General features: G+C 46.8%; 1 protein-coding gene across 6 annotated transcripts in view; it reads right to left on the reverse strand.

Moving 5' to 3' along the window:
* Nucleotides 1-15,751, reverse strand: part of EVA1C (eva-1 homolog C) — a 131,946-nt gene extending 116,195 nt beyond the window's left edge. For 4 of the 6 annotated variants that reach the window (XR_007513749.1, XR_007513748.1, XM_049857770.1 and 1 more), the window contains exon 1: nucleotides 15,163-15,751. Coding sequence is in view for 4 of the 6 variants with exons in the window: in XM_049857770.1 (XP_049713727.1) it covers nucleotides 15,163-15,322 (160 nt within the window). In the remaining 2 variants the exon portion in view is untranslated. The remainder of the gene's footprint in view (nucleotides 1-15,162) is intronic. The other 2 variants (XM_049857768.1, XM_049857767.1) reach the window with 2 other exon arrangements.
* Between the last annotated feature and the right edge of the window lie 1,009 nt (nucleotides 15,752-16,760).

Consider the following 16,760-nt stretch of genomic DNA (forward strand, 5'->3'; position numbering starts at 1 on the left):
AGGTCCAAGCTCTGTGGCTTGGTTACCATTTTTGGAGAGTGCAACCTGCCAAATCTATTGTTTATCACTCAAATTCCTTTATTGCTTGTGTGTCCGTGAGTCTGCTGAAAAGGAAGCTTCTGACAGAATTGGCATTTTGGAGGAGCCCTGTATGATACCTAATACAGCATCTGGTACCTGAAAGGCTGTAGAATGTTTCCTGTTCTTTCTTACAGGGCTCCCACTGTGTTGTCACCATGGAACTGACAGAAACCTGGGAAGGGGTCTCAAGTACCCCAGGCTGGAAGTTATAAATCAGAAGAGTTCAAGTGGTCCAAAAAAAGTCTCTTGAGTTTAGCTGCCAAAAGGACGAGATTTCCAGGAGAACATCTCCTTCAAGGCAAGGAGTAAGATGGTGCTCTCTATCTAGGAAGACAGAACTGTGAAGCAAGGAATGTGGGCAAAGTGTATTTGAAGTTGTACCATTTTTTGGCTCACTATTTCTTTTATTTTTGTCTCAGGCCTACCTTCTCGGTTCAGTGTCCTTCTTCCTAAAGTATATCCTTTAGTAATTTTTTTCAGTAAGGATCCAGTAGTGGTAAACCTGTCTTTATTTCACATTCATTCTTGAAGATAATTTAGCTGGGTATACAGTTCTAGGTTGAAGGTTATTTTTTTTTCCTCAGAACCTGAAAAATATTTTTTCACTATCTTCTGGCTCCCACTGTTGTTGTTGTAAAGACTTTATAGATAACACTTTTTTTTTTTCTTCTCTTTACTTTTAAGACTGTCGCATGGTCTTTAGTGTTTTATAGTTTCAACATGAGGTACAAGTTTTTTTGGGTTTTTTTGTCTTGCTTGGTATGCTTGACTTTGAATCCTTCATCAATTCTTGAAAATTAATTCTAGATTATTATCACTCTGAATGTTGCCCCTATATTATTCTCCCTATTCTCTCTTTCTTAAACACTGACCAGATGCATATTGAATCTTCATTTTATCCTCCATGTCTTATAAACTTTCTTCCGTAATTTCTCTTTACTTTTCCTGCTGCATGCAGAATAATTTCTCCAGATTTATTTTCCAGTTCCCTAGTGCTCTCTTCAGCTATGTCTAATCTTCTCTTTAACCTATTCAGCAAGCTTTTAATTTCAATGAATGTATTTTTCATGTCAATAGATACATGTGGTTCTTTTTCAAATATGCCTGCCCTTTCTTGATAGCATCTTGCTCCTTCCTCATACTTTACATTTCCTTTTACTTTTTTAAGCCTTTTAAACATACTTCAAAGGCACTGGGATTTTTTGTGTTTTTTGTAAACATACTTTATAACTGTAACTGATGATTCCATTATTTGAAGTCTTAGAAACTCTATTGTTGGTTTTTAATGCTATTTTGTGGCGTAGTGGTGAAGAGCTACAGCTGGTAACCAAAAGGTTGGCAGTTCAAATCCACCAGGCACTCCTTGGAAACCCTATGGGGCAGTTCTTTGTCCTTTGGGGTGCTGTGACTCAGAATCAACTTGACAGCAACGGGTATTGCTCACATAATGTGATTTTTGGATTCTGTGTTCATAATCAGCAGGATGATGTTTCTGTGTAGGGAGTATCTGTGTGTGTGCTTTTCCCAGGTACCTTGGAGCACTACCAACCTGGGACAATTTTATGTTAGTTTCTCAGCCTGGATTTCCCGTGAGATTAATGTAAATTCAAAACTCAAATTCCTGGTAGGGTAGGTCTGTGGCTACATATTCTCAAGGGAGATAGATAGATAGATAGATAGGTAGGTAGGTAGGTAGGTAGGTAGGTAGGTAGGTAGGTAGGTAGGTAGGTAGGTAGGTAGATTAGATAGACAGACAGATAGATAGATAGGTAGATTTCTCTCTCTCTCTCTCTCTAACCCTGAGTCTAGACTGAGACAAGTTTCTTTGTCATCTTTCTTTACACACAAATTGATTTGTTTCCTGTCTACCTTTTTAAGAAGGTTTAGCCCTTCAAGGTCCTGATTTTACATGGAGGACTTAGTTCTAACTCCATACCTTATATTGGTCTACTGCCTTGACTCCTGCCTTCATGCAATTGTTAAATTCTGGTTATCAAGACTATCAGGAGGCCCCCGTGTAGCCATGGAGAAGCACCAGCTAACTTCTCTGGTTCTCTGTTCCACCTTCATTTTTGTTTCCTGGTTATTTCTCATACTTAGGCACTCATTTACACATTTAAGGGTGTTTGTTTTATTTCGTCCAGAAGTTCTAGGTGTTTTGTTGGAGAAATATTTTCAGAACGTCACTCCCACCATAGTTCCAGAAACAGATTACAGATCCTATTCTGTAATTAGTTCTCTGGGACTGGGTGGTGCTACCTGTATACAGGATACAGAATGAACAGTACCTGTGAATCCTAGGAGAGATGTGGCTCTGATCGATCAAGACATAAAACACTAAAGAAGTGACATCGCTTTAAACTACTTATAGATTATTCGTTTTCTTTTCTTTCTTTAGTATTAGAGAAGCTGCCTGGATTCAAATCCCAAAAAGCCACTTAAACTCTCTTTGCCTCAATTTCTCCAATTTATTTTAGTAGTACTTTCATCATAGGGTTTTGGGGATTAAATAAACTTATCTACTTGAAGTACTCGGAACAGTGTCTGGCACAGAGCGTGCTATGCGTTTGAGAAATTAACAGTATTTTTAACTCATCATCTTCTCTCACTTGTGCTCTGGGAAGCCAAGGAAAGAACGTACTATCTACGCTTGGACCAGAGCTTTCACTGGAGACAGGGCATGTACAGGGGCCAGCTAAGGGGTGGTAGTGGTCAAGACAGTGAGGTCACCCCAGAGGGGAAGGGTAGGCTCAACAGACTGGAGTCACTTGGCTAACCACTCTTCACACCTGAGATCCTTCGTCCAGTACTAAATCTTGGCAACTCTAACATTTATCCTAAGGGAGGCTATTTCCTTACAGAGGGATGAAAAAACACCAGCCTCGTTAAAACAGTGACAAAGCGTCATTCAAACTTCAGAGTCCCCTCTCCCCCTTCCTCTAGGCCCATTGCTCAGCTCAAATGGCAAGAGTATGGATTTTCGAAACCACGTAGGTACTGGGTTCAAATCCAGCCTCTAAATTTTACTAGTAGTTATAGAGCTGGTGGGGAGGGAAGGTGTTAGTGGGCAGGGTGGGGACTGGGGGTAGGTAAGAGGGGGAAGAGTTGTCCTCTCAGTGTATGTTACCCCTAAAGTGGGGCTTTTTTCAAGAATTTTCTTAAAATTGTATTGTGTTTAAAAGCAAAGATGTTTCCTGAATAAACTGAATGCTTCGAAGGCCAGCATAGCAGGGGCAGGGGTCTGAGGACCATGGTTTCAGGGGACATCTAAGTCAATTAGCATAATAAAATCTATCAGCAAAACATTCTGCATCCCACTTTGAAGAGTGGCATCTGGGGTCTGAAACGCTAGCAAGCAACCACTTAAGATGCATCAATTGGTCTCAACCCACCTGGATCAAAGGAGAATGAAGAACACCAAGGACACAAGGTGATTATGAGCCCAAGAGACAGAAAGGGCCACATGAACCAGAGACTACATCAGCCTGAGACCAGAAGAACTAGATGGTGCCCGGCTACAACCAATGACTACCCTGACAGGGAACACAACAGAGAACCCCTGAGGGAGCAGGAGAGCAGTGGGATGCAGACCCCAAATTCTCATAAAAAGACCAGAAGGACCCTGGTGGTCATGGCCCCCAGACCTTCTTTTGGCCCAGGACAGGAACCATTCCCGAAGACAACTCTTCAGACATGGATTGGACTGGACAATGGGTTGGAGAGGGATGCTGGTGAGGAGTGAGCTTCTTGGATCAGGTGGACACTTGAGACTATGTTGGCATCTCCTGCCTGGAGGGGAGATGAGAGTGTAGAGGGAGTTAGAAGGGAATTATCAGTTAGAAGCTGACGCAATGGACACAAAAAGAGAGAGTGGAGGGAGAGAGCAGGCTGTCTCATTAGCGGGAGAGTAACTGGGGGCATGCAGCAAGGTGTATATGGGTTTTTGTGTGAGAGACTGACTTGATTTGAAAACTTTCACTTAAAGCACAATAAAAATTATTTAAAAAATTGTATTGTATTTTAGGTGAGAGTTTACAGTGTAAATTAGTTTCTCATTCAAAAATTTACGCACAAATTGTTTTGTGACATTGGTTACAGTCCCTGCAATGTGTCAGCACTCTCTCCCTTTCCCTTTACACCCCAGATTCCCGCATCCATTCATGCATTTTCCTGTTCCTTCCTGCCTTCTCCTCTCTGCTTTTGGGCTGGTGTTGCCCATTTGGTCTTGCATACTTAATTGAACTAAGAGGTATGTTCCCCATGTGTGTTATTGTTTGTTTTAAAGGCCTGTCTAATCTTTAATCTTTGGCTAAAAGGTGGTCTTTGGGAGTGGCTTCAATTCTGAGTTAGTAGGGTGTCTGGGGACCATAATCTCAAGGGCTCCTCCAATCTGTCAGACCAGTAAGTCTGGTCTTTTTTGTGTGTGTGTGTGCGTGAACTTAAACTTTGTTCTACATTTTTCTCTCACTCTGTCCAGGACCCTCTACTGTGATCCCTGTCGGAGCAGTCTGTGGTGGTGGCTGGGCAGCATCTAGTTCTTCTGGGCTTAGGGTGATGGAGGCTGTGGTTCGTATGGTGTATTAGTCTTTTGGGCTAATATTTTCCTGTGTCTTTGGTTTACTTCATTCTCCTTTGTTCCGTACAGGATGGAACCAATAGACGTACCTTAGACGGCCACTTGTAAGCTTTCAAGGCCCCAGATGCTACTCACCAAAGTATGATGCAGAACACTGTCTTTATGAACTGTGTTATGCCAATTGACCTAGATGTCCCCCGAGACCATGGTCCCCAGCCTGAGCCCCAGTAACTCGGTCCCTCAAGGTGTTTGGATGTGTCTAGGACACTTCCATGACTTTGCCTTGGTCAAGCTGTGCTTACTTCCCCTATATTGTGTGTTATTTTTCCCTTCACCAAAGTTAACACTTGTCTACTCGTGATCCCCCTTCCCAGCCCTCTCCTCCCTCCCTTGCAACAATCAAAGATTCTTTTTTTCTCTGTGTAAACCTTTTCTTGAGTTTTTATACTAGTGGTCTCATACAATATTTGTTCTTTTGTGGTTGACTTATTTCACTCAGCATAATGCCCTCCAGATTCATCCGTGTTGTGAGACATTTCTCAGATTCATCCTCGTTCTTTATCCTTGTGTAGTATTCCATTGTATGTATGCACCATAATTTGTGTATTCATTTATCTGTTGATGGGCACGTAGGTTTTTTCCACCTTTTTGCTACTGTGAATAATGCTGCAATGAACATGAATGTGCATATGTTTATTCGTGTGATGGCTCTTATTTCTCTAGGATATATTCCTAGGAGTGGGATTGCTGGATTGTATGGTATTTCTAGCTTTTTAAAGAGGTGCCATATTATTTTCCATTGTGGTTGTACTATTTTACATTTCCACCAGCAGTGCATAAGAGTTCCAATTTCCCTGCAACCTCTTCGACATTTGTTATTTTCTGTGTTTTTGATTAGTGTCAGTAACGTCGGGGTGAGATGGTATCTCACTGGTTTTGATTTGCATTTCTCTAATGGCTAATAAAGAAGTACAGTCAAAATGCTCATTAGAAGCAAGGATGGCAAGACTTTGTCTCACCTATTTTGGACATGTTATCAGGAGGGACTAGTCCTGGAGAAGGACATCATGCTTCGTAAAGTAGAGGGTCAGCAAAAAAGAGGAAGAGTCTCAATGAGATTGGTTGACACAGTGGCTGCAACAATGGGCACAAACCTAACAATGATTGTGAGGATGGCGTAGGGCCAGGCAGTATATCATTCTGTTGTACATGAGTAGGAACTCACTTGACGGCACCTAACACACAGACAACCCACAATGGCTAGTGATCGAGAGCATTTCCTCATGTGTCTGTTAGCCGCCTGAATGTCTTCTTTGGTGAAGCGCCTGTTCACATCCTTTGCCCATTTTTAATTGGATTATTTGTGTTTTCACTGTTGAGGTATTGAAGTATTTTACAGATCTTAGAGATCAGACCTTTGTCAGATATGTCATAACCAAAATTTTTTTCCCAGTCTGTAGTTTCTCTTTTTACTCTTTTGGTGAAGGCTTTGAGGAGCTTAATTTTTAGGAGCTCCCAGTTATCTAGTTTATCTTCTGGTGTTTCTGCCTTGTTAGTTATGGTTTGTATTCTATTTATGCCATGTTTTAGGGCCCCTAGCATTTTTTTTTCCATGATCTTTATCATTTTAGGTTTTATATTTAGGTCTCTGATCAGTTTTGAGTTAGTTTTTATATATAGTGTGAGGTATGGGTCCTGTTTCATTTTTTTTTACAGGTGGACATCCAGTTTTGCCAGTACCATTTGTTAAAAACACTGTTTTTTCCCCATTTAATGGACTTTGGTCCTTTGTCAAAGATCAGCTGAACTTACGTCTGGGTTTACATCTTGGTTCTTAATTGTGTTCCATTGGTCTCTGTGTCCGTCATTGTACTAGGTGAACCAGGCTGTTTTGACTACCATGGCTGAGCAGTAGCTTCTCAGATCAGGTAGTGTGAGGCCTCCTACTTTGTTCTTCTTCTTCAGTAATGCTTTGCTTATCCAGGGCCTCTTTGCTTTCCATATAAAGTTGGTGATTGGTTTTTCCATCTCATTAATGAATGCTGTTTGTATATGGATTGGGATTGCATTATACCTGTAGGTCACTTTGGGTAGAAGTGACATTTTCACAATGTTGAGTCTACCTATCCATGAGCATGTTATGTTTTTCCATACTATGGTTTCTTGCTGAAGTGTTTTGTAGTTTTCTTTGTATAGGTCTTTTACATTCCTGGCTAGACTTTTTTCCTAAGTATTTTATCTTTCTAGGAGCTATTATAAACATAATTGTTCTCCTGATTTCCTTTTTGAAGTTCTGTTTGTTGGTGTATAGGAATTCAACTGATTTATTATTATTATTGTACTTTAGATGAAAGTTCACAGAACAAACTATCTTCTCATTACACAGTTAGTACACATATTGTTTTGTGACATTGGTTACCAACCCCATGACATGTCAACGCTCTCCCTTCTCGTCCTTGGGTTCCCAATCACCAGCTTTCCTATCCCCTTCTGCCTTCTAGTCCTTGCCCTTGGGCTAGTGTGTCCCTTTAGTCTCGTTTTGTTTCATGGGCCTGTCTAATCTTTGGCTGAAGGGTGAACCTCGGGAGTGAATTCATTACTGAGTTAAAAGGGTGTCAGGGCCATAATCTTGGGGTTTCTCCAGTCTCTGTCAGGCCAGTAAGTCTGGTCTTTTTTTTTGTGAGTTAGAATTTTGTTCTACATTTTTCTCCAGCTCTGCCCAGGACCCTCTATTGTGATTCCTGTCAGAGAAGTCAGTGATGGTAGCCGGGCACCACCTAGTTGTACTGGACTCAGTCTGGTGGAGGCTGTGGTAGTTGTAGTCCATTAGTGGAATCCAACTGATTTTTGTATGTTGATCTACTCTGCTGAATCTTTCTTTTAGTTTTAGTAGTTTTCTTGTGGGCTATTTGGTGTTCTTTATGTATAGGATCATATTATCTGCACATAGGGATAGTTTTACTTCTTCATTTCCAATTTGGATGTCCTTTATTTCTTTTTCTTGTCTTATTGCTCTAGCTAGGACTTTCGGCACAATGTTAAATAGGAGTGATGATAAAGCACATATTTGTCTTGTTCCCGTTCTCAGGGAGAATGTTTTCAGCCTCTCTCTATTGAGAATGATGTTGGCTGTTGGTTTTGTATAGATGTTCTTTATTAAGTTGAGGAATTTCCCTTCTACTCCTATTTTATTGAGAGTTTTTATTAGGAATGTGTGTTGGACTTTATCAAATGCCTTTTCTACATCGATTGAGATGATCATGTGATTCTTTTCTTCTGTTTTATTTATGTGATGGATTACATTGATCAGTTTTCTAATGTTGCACCATCCTTGCATACCTGGTATGAATCCCATCAAGAATTTTTAAGGTACTAAGCTGATACCGAAAGGTTGGCAGTTCAAATCCACCAGCCATCCGTGGGAGAAAGATGTGGCACTGTTTGCAAAGATTTATAGCCTTGGCAACTCTACTCTGTCCTATAGAGTTGTTGTGAGCTGGAATAGACTCTGCTGCAATAGGTTTTTGTTTTTGTTTTAAGCTAACATGCTACCACCCAGCTGTCAGTTTGTTTTACTGTGGAGGTTTGCATGTTGCTATGATGCTGGACACTATGCCACTGGTACTTCAAATACTAACAGGCTTACCCATGGCGGACAGATTTCAGTGAAGCTTCCAGACTAAAACAGACTTGGAAGAAAAGCCTGGCCATCTATTCCCCAAAATTAGCCAGTGAAGATGCTATGGATCACAACAGAATATTGTCCAGAATAGTGCTGGAAGTTCAGCCCCCTAGGTTGGAAGGGACTCAAAATATACAGTGGCCGCAACAAGGGACTTGAGCACACCAATGATTATGAAGATGATGAAGGACTGGGCAACATTTCATTCTGTTGTACATGGGTCATCATGAGTCAGAGCCAACTCGATAGCAACCAATAACGACAACAACATGCTGACATGATGGCTATTAAGATCAAGGATCTCCAATTTTTTTAAACCATAAATTCTGTCACCAAAAAAAAAAAAAATCGATAACACACCTCTAACATATGTGCATTTATTTATAAATCACCTACTGTTCTACTGTCAATATGTATTTTTTCTCCTATATCCCAAGACGTTGAAGGAAGAGTTGGGAAAAGGCCCAGTCAACTCAGTGGGCAATCGAAACATCCATGGTCACTCCAGGAACTATCTATAAAGGCTAGTCAAAAGGTGGAACTCTGTTTTCTGCCTTTCTCCTTACTCAGCCACACAGGCTGAGCCCCCCACACCCTGGGTGTTAAGACTCAGCTCTGCTTCCTTGCTGGGTGATCTTGGGCTAGTTAGTTAACTTCTCTGAGCCTGGTTTCTCATCAAATGAGGTTAGTACTTACTTCATAGGGTTGCTATGAGGATGAAGCCAGATAGCTCTGTGCTTGTTAATTTTTACTCCCTTCCTTTCTGTTTCTTCCCTGAAACTGCTGCTGGACTTCCCTGTCCAATAATGTGCATGGGAGACCAAAGCCATCAATAACAGGCTCACTCCTTTTCTGCGGTACAGAAAGAGCTCGCCTGACATTTTTCAGATGTAGGTACTTTCCATGGAAACAGACAAGCACTTTCAGATGCTTGTTCTTCGTCTCTTTTCTCCCGTGGCAGCTGGAGAACTCCTTCAGACACTCAGTTTTTCTCTGGTTACAAGCTGGCTTTTCACTCCATAAAACGTTTGAACGTGAAGACAACCCCGGAATAAAAGGATGATGTGACTAAGGCATAATAAAACGCAGACATGTGTGGGCGTGGGTGTGTTGGGAAGGCTGTGATGACCTGCTAGCTGGGAAAATACAGCCCTGGTCTGCCCAGTGGTAAGCCCTGGTGTAGGGAGAAAGGGGCTGTTATGGACTGAATTGTGTCCTCCAAATATAAGTGTTGGAATCACAACCCCTATACCTGTGGAGGAGCCCTGATGGCGCAGTGGTTAAGAGCTCGGCTCGTAGCCAAAAGGTCAGCAGTTTGGATCCACCAGTTGCTCTTTGGAAACCCTATGGGGCAGCTCTACTATGTCCTACAGGGTTCCTATATGTTGGAATCAACTCAGCAGCAATGGGTTTGTTTTTGGGTTTATACCAGTGGATGTAATCCCATGTGGGAATAGGATTTTCTTTGTTATGTTAATGAGGCATATCAGTGTAAGGTGTGTCTTAAACTGAATGACTTTCGAGATATAAAAACAGCAGACGAGACACAGAAAGAGGCAAGAACAAATGGAGGAAAGATGAGTAGACATGGCCAAGGAAGCGAGGGAGAAAAGCTGACACAGATTTATTTCCCCCAGAGCCAACAGAGAGGTTCCCCTAGAACCAGTGCCCTGAATTCAAATTTCTAGCCTCCGGAACTGTAAGAAAATACCACTTGTGGTATTTCTGTTACAGGACCAAACCAAACCAAACCAAACCATTGCCGTTGAGCCAATTCGGACCCATAGCGACCCTATAGGACAGAGTAGAACTGCCCCATGGGATTTCCAAGGAGCAGCTGGTGGATTAGAACTGCCGAACTTTTGGTTAGCAGCCGAGCTCTGTTACAGTAGCACAGGTAACTAGGTAACTAAGACAGTGGTTACCCAGCCATGCCTATGCGTGCCTAGGTGAAACGACGTGCTGGCTGGTAGCAGCCCTCTCCTCTGAACACCAGCGCAGAGGTTGTCGATTAGAGTGGCATATGAGAATCGCCTGGGAGTTTGAAAGAAGAAATCAATGGCTGACCCTCCCGGACCAATTAAAGCAGAATCCCTGGGGTGCAGCCTAAGCATCCACGTGTTTTTTAAACTCCCCAAGTGATTGCAGTGTCCAGCTAGGTTAGGATTCATTGCTCACCTGAGCAGAACGGGCATCAACCCCTCCCAAATGGACATGTCTCCCTCCACCAGGGCCTGGCTCCCACCCTGGGTCCCCAGGGTGAATTGAACCACTGTATGGCCACAGTCTGCAACTCTCAGCCAATGAATAGGAGACATGCATGGAGAAGTTTCTGGGTGGCGCTGTCAGTTAAGTTCTCAAATACTAACTGAAAGCGTGACGGTTCGAAACCACTCAGAGGCTCCTCAGAAGAAAGGCCTCACGATCTGCTTCTGAAAGGCCACAGTCACTGAAAAACCTACAGGGTGCTTTTCTACTCTGGACACATAGAGTCGCCATGAGTTGGAATCGACTTGACGGCAACTGGTTTTTGTTATTTTTGGATGTGTTTGGAAGGAGTCTCTGAGTGGTGCAAATAGTTAAAGAGCTCAGGGGTTAACCAAAAGGTTGGTGGTTCCAGTCTACTCAGAGGAGCCTTGGAAGAAAGGCCTGGTGATCTACTTTTGAAAATTAGTCATCAAAAACACTTGAGGTCACCATGAGCCAGAATCAACTTGATAACAACTGGTTTTGTGGCTTGGATGGTTTGGACTCCTTGGGTGGTGCAAACAGTTAACACGTTCACTGCTAACTGAAAGGTTGGAGGTTCAAGTCCACCCAGAGGTGCCTTGAAAGAAAGGTCTGGCAATATATTTCCAAAAGTCAGCCATTGAAAACTCTATCGAACACAGCTCTACTCTGACACACATGGCGTTGCCATGAGTCAACTCACAGCAACTGGTTGGCTTTTTTTTTTGGATGGGTTTATTTTGCTGGGCTGCAACTGATCTGGTAACAAGCACCACTTATTGCTTGCTTGGGTTACCAGTGGCTGGAGTGCAGTGTCAGCCCAGGGAACTCCTTCTGTCATGCAGGGACGTCTCTGAGGTCTGGGGACCTTTCAGAACAAGGAAGGCCTTGAAGGCTGCCCCACAGTCCTTGTATCCATGTCCTCCCCCTCCCGCTCCCCCCCCCCACATTCCCACTATGTGTCCTAGGGAGAATGAAGGTACAAATACACGACAAGTAACTACTGGGTCAGAAGTCAGGAGTCCTCTAGGAGTTCAAGCGGAAACTAGAAGGATTTCCGCCCTTTCCTTCCCTACCCCTCACTGCCACCTGTCATCCCATCCATCACTCTGAGCTTCTCTGAGAAGGAAGAAAAGGACAGTGGAGAGAGGAGGGAGTGAGGAGCCCCTGTGCGCCCTTAGAAGAGAAGAAGAGAGTAAAATGCCAAAACGTGGGCAAGAACTGAGAAACCATCACAAACTAAGGCCGCGACCCAGCGAAAAGGCCCTGTTTAAGGCAGGGAAAAATGTGGGGGATCCTTTGCTTTTGATGGCTAGAACCCAAAAGGGCCCCCCTCTTCTTCTCAACTCTCACCCTCAGGCTCCAACTCCTGCCTTGTTCTCTGAACAAAGCGGATGACGGTAAAACATTGTCCTTCTCTAAAAAAAACCCAATGATCCATTTGGAGCTCTCGGGCCAAAGCCTCGACTTGGGGATGCAGGCAGAAGAGCAGAACTCCATCCTGAGGGGGAAGATGGAGGACAGCCAAGCACAGTGACGTGGGATTAAGGATCAGAGGCGCTAATCTTGCACGAATTGCTCCTGCCTTCCCTAGGATGCGTTTTTAATGCAATGATGACAGCCTCCCAGTGGCCCCCGGCAGCATCTCAACATCTCCAGGGATGAAGAAGGGTGTGTTTCAGACGCCCGTTTCCCAGCAGGCTTGGGGGTTATTAGCACAAGTCACGAGCATGGAGGGGGAGGAGGAGGCCGTGAAGCAGCCACAGGCTTATTAAGAGTGAGCTCTGAGGCTGGAATCCCCAGGGCAAAAAAAATCAGTGACCCAGGAAAATGATACCAGCTGACAGCTTTAGTAACAGGCTCAAGGAAGAGCTGCAAAGGAGAGTCTGAAGTCACTGTTCAAAACTCTGCGAATCTCCTGGGAGGTCCTATACTGTGCAGAGAATGGCTGGGACCCCTGACATTCTGGCGCTTTCTTTCACATGGGTGGAGAGCCCAGCCTCACCGCCTCACCAAATCCCCTTGTTCACAGGGCAAAGGGGTTCCCCGTTCCCTCCAATATCCCCTGGGTTCAATTTTTTGATGTTTCCCTTGTTTAGAGACACAAATCTCTAGCCCTGGGATATTGCTGTGAGGCTCAGCAGGGGTATGTGGGGGTGGATGGGTCCACTGTCTTTTTAGAGACCTCTGGTTTCTGTATACCCTTCCAAGTTCATAAAAAGGAACAGGACTGCCTGTCCCCAGGAAGGCAGGCAGTAGGTTTTAAGGCGACAAGAGTTACGTGATCAGGATGCTTCAATTAAAAATGCACCTGAACACGTTTTTTCTCTGCAGCTTAGGAATTTTCTTGGATGCTAAGGGGTCCCTAAAGGTTCACTAAGTTTCAGGTCAAATTACCCAACTTTGGAAGACTTCATCTTTCTGCCTGAGACATTTCTGAAGTTTCCCCACCTTCACATTAGATAAAACTGAGGTTTAAATTTGAGCGTGTCTGTAGTTTGGGAGGACATTATTTTTCTGTGCTTCTGTTAAAAGACTAGGGTCAGCTCCCCAGTTTTCAGGTCTCCAAAGAGCGATGCTGCTGGGAGGAAAAATGGAGGCCCGTTGTGGACTGACCCAGCAATATCACCACCTACTGCTGGCTCAGGGATTTTTAAGCACTGAGACTTATTTACGCATGGAAAGCAGGGGCAATTTCTGTTATCCTTTCTGTTATTTCTAAGAGCATTGCATCAAAGCAGCCATTCCCTCAGGGTATAACCTGGCTGATAGCGCCGGGAGTCCCTGGGTGGAGCCAACGGTTAATTTGTTTGGCTACCAACTGAAAGGCTGGCAGTTTGGGAATCCACCCAGAGGCGCCTCAGAAGAAAGGCCTGGCAATCTATTTCCAAACGATCACAGCCATTGGAAACACTATGGTGCACAGTTCAACTCTGACGCACATGGGGTTGCGATGAGTTGGAATCGAGGAACTGATTTGGGTTTTTTTTGTTTCGGTTTGATAGCTCCAGTCTACCGCATGTAGCAGTTGCCAGGTACAGACAATTCCAAACTTGTGTGCTAACCTATAGGGTGCTACAAGTAGGACAAATGCTTGGCTAGAGAAACCAGCTCTAAGTGTCTATAATCTGTGTAAATAAACGAATGGTTACACCACAACTGACCTAAAGCAATATTTGTTCAGTTGGAATGATGTCACCAAAAAGGGCATGTCAGCTTTCAATTCTCTCCTGACGATATTCAGAGCAGGAAGGTGGCTGAGTTCAGAACTGCTTTCCAAAGCTCAAATCAGCAAATACCGAACTTCGCTTGCAGTCATGAAAATTCTATTAAAGTAACAAGTCAATAGCACTTGAGAAGCCCAATGCATTTATCACAACGTTCTGACCCTGTGGTGCTGGATCTTCAGGGCTCCAATGTGCTTGCCAAACAGGCATATCTTGGCTTCCTTTGCCACGTGGGAACACTGCCTGGTATTAAATATTCAACGCAAAAGACCTCTGACCTAAGAGTTCTCGGCTAACAATGACATTCTCTGTAAGTAAACCAGAAGCCCAACTTCGCTTCTGGTTTGTCAGTGTTTTCTGCCCTGTACTAGTCTACGGTACAAACAGGGCTGGGGAGCGACTGGTTTACCAGGATTATATTGCAGAGAAAAGACCCTGCACTGCGGGAGCCCTACTGACTATGCAAAGCGTGAACTTGGCAGAAGGTCCCTGGAGGAGGCAAGGCTGGGGTTCAGAGCTGCTTCTGGGACTGAGCTAATCTGGGCTGGGGAAAGGTGAAGCCCTGCAGTCTCGCTGGAGGAAGACCCAGGTCTGTCACAGTGAGTTGTGAGGACGTGTGTTACCCTAAGCAATTCCAACACTAACTAAAAGAATGCGGCTTCACAGCAACCCCCAACGGAGAAACTTCTTTCACTTTGCATCGCCGCACCTGCAATCCCACAACTACCTGAGATCAGCTGTGGGAGTTGGTCTGAATCCCCCAAAGAAAAGCTCCATTATTTTTTGTTAAAGGGGGCTGGGACCGGCGAGGGGAAGCTGGTACCTCGGGGCGGTAAAGTCCTGGCCCCCGAGTCGCCTCTCTCTTGTGTAAGCTTCTCCTCCTTGCCTCTCACCGCATCTCTACCAGACCCCGAGTCTCCCAAGCGTCCTTCCCTGCCTGCCTGCCGGCGTGGACTTCGAGTCAGCTGGCCCTGGGCACGTCTCCTTACATGGGCACCCAGAACGCTGGCCGGGGCGCAGCCAAGTGCAACTCCTCGGACCACAACACGTGTATTCTACAGCGCTGGGCGAGGCGCAGGTTCAGCTCAAGGAGCCTCCAGCGGACCGGCTTCCGCCAGAGCCGGGTCCCCAGTGCTTGGGAATTGACGAGGTCAGCGCTGGGCAAGGAACTCCAAATAGGTTACCTACCCGCCTTTCTAGAAGAGCTTTCCTTCCGCCACCCCACATGCAGCCAGCTGTATGCCAACGGCTCCCACAGGCAAAAAAAAAAAAAAAAAAAAAAAAAAACTGGCTATGAGCGCGCCCCGACTTTAATCCAAAGTGGTCGTGTTCCCCCTGGGGCGCACCGGGAGGGAGGTTGCTCTTACCAGAGAAGTCCGTGAGCGCCGCGATCTCTTTGGAGCAGACCAGGACAGTACAGTAGAAGAGGCGCAGGAACTGCCCCGGCGGCTCTACCTGCCTGCGGAGGCCAGGATGCTGAGCCGGCTGGGGCGCGAGAGACTGGCGCTCGCGTCCCCGCGGGAGCATGGTGCGGGACACGCGGGGGGTCGCTGGCGGGGGCAATGTCACATGGCGGGGCGAGTCGGTCTCCAGTGGCTCCGTGGCCCCCCTCCGGCTCCGCGCCCCGGCTGTCCGAGCCTTCTCCCCGGTGCGGCCAGCTGGGGCGCACCAGTCAAGGGGAGGGGGCGGAGAACTGGGGCGGGGCGAGGAGCCCCGGGAAGGATCCACGCAGTTTCCCGGTGCCAAAGGGAGGAAGCGAGGGGGGTAAAAGCGAAAGCGTATCTTTCGCGCCCCTAGTCTGCTGAGGCCGGTCCCTGGCGCGCTGCCCACCGCGGAGGGCGCCCCCAACAGCACACCGAGGGCCGCGCAACCTGAGCGGCTCCACGCCCGGGTCCCCGCCCCGAGACGGCCCGGCACCCAGGCCTGGCCCGCGTTGGCCCGACGCCAGCCTCGCCCTGGCCGCCGGAGGAGCGCGGCCGGTGCCCGTGACGCACTTTGGAGCCAGCGCCGCTCGTGCAGCTGGGGCGCCCGGGGCGGGGCAGAGGCCGCGCTAAGGTGGGTCCTGGGGGCGTGAGCGCGGCCGGCACGCTGTCGGACCTCAGCACGGACATCTCTGCGACCGCTCGGTGCTTCAGGTGCGGAATCACCCCTCCCAGCTGGGCGGCGAGGCTCACACGCTTATCCCCATTTCACGGAGGAGAAGTCTGAGCCCCAGTGCTTTGCCCAAGCGCAAGCAGCTAGAACCGGATAGATGGCTCCAGAGCCGATTTCTCTGCGCTCCGACCGCGCTTCCTTTGACACCGGTTGCCGCAGCGCTCAGAGGACCTGACCTGGGACCAGCATAAACAGCGCCGAGCGCTAATAACTGGGCTTTGTTTTAAAATGGGGCACAGCATCCTTCTGAACCTCTCGATTACGCGCGGAAGCAAGTTTGGCCGCCCAGTAAGTGGGCGCGGAGCGACCTGTGTGGCCCAGGCTTCAGGGAACCAAGGGCAAGTGCGTGGGGGGCCCCGCGGGTGCGCGCATGGTGCTGGTACCCGGGGCCGCGCCGCGCGCCGGGGCGCGGGCGGCGCCGGAGGGAGGGAGGAGGGCCCGGCAGGAGGCACAAAGTGTTCTCGAACACCGCAGGAGGGGCTGCCAAGTTCGCGGCGGGCCTGACGCGGAAACGCAGATAATGAGGCCCAAGGGCGGGACCGGGCGCACTGCCCTCGCTGGCCGGCGAGCTTCGAACGCCCCAGAGCGGGGCGGGGAGGCCTGGAGAAAGCAAACAGGGACCCGCTGGCCTCCCTGTGGGACCCCCCTGGCTGCAAGGATCCTGGAGGGGTGGGTGACATCCGGTACAGTGCTCCAACAGGGCTGGGTGGGCTCAAGGGGGAGTCTTTTCCCTGTCTGGGGGTGGGGTGGCAAGTGATAAACAGATAAACAGCACTGTTTGTTGATGGGGGTGGGGGGCAGTCTCCCAGAC

Source organism: Elephas maximus, chromosome 18 (genome assembly GCF_024166365.1).
Source record: "Elephas maximus indicus isolate mEleMax1 chromosome 18, mEleMax1 primary haplotype, whole genome shotgun sequence".
NCBI lineage: Eukaryota > Metazoa > Chordata > Mammalia > Proboscidea > Elephantidae > Elephas > Elephas maximus.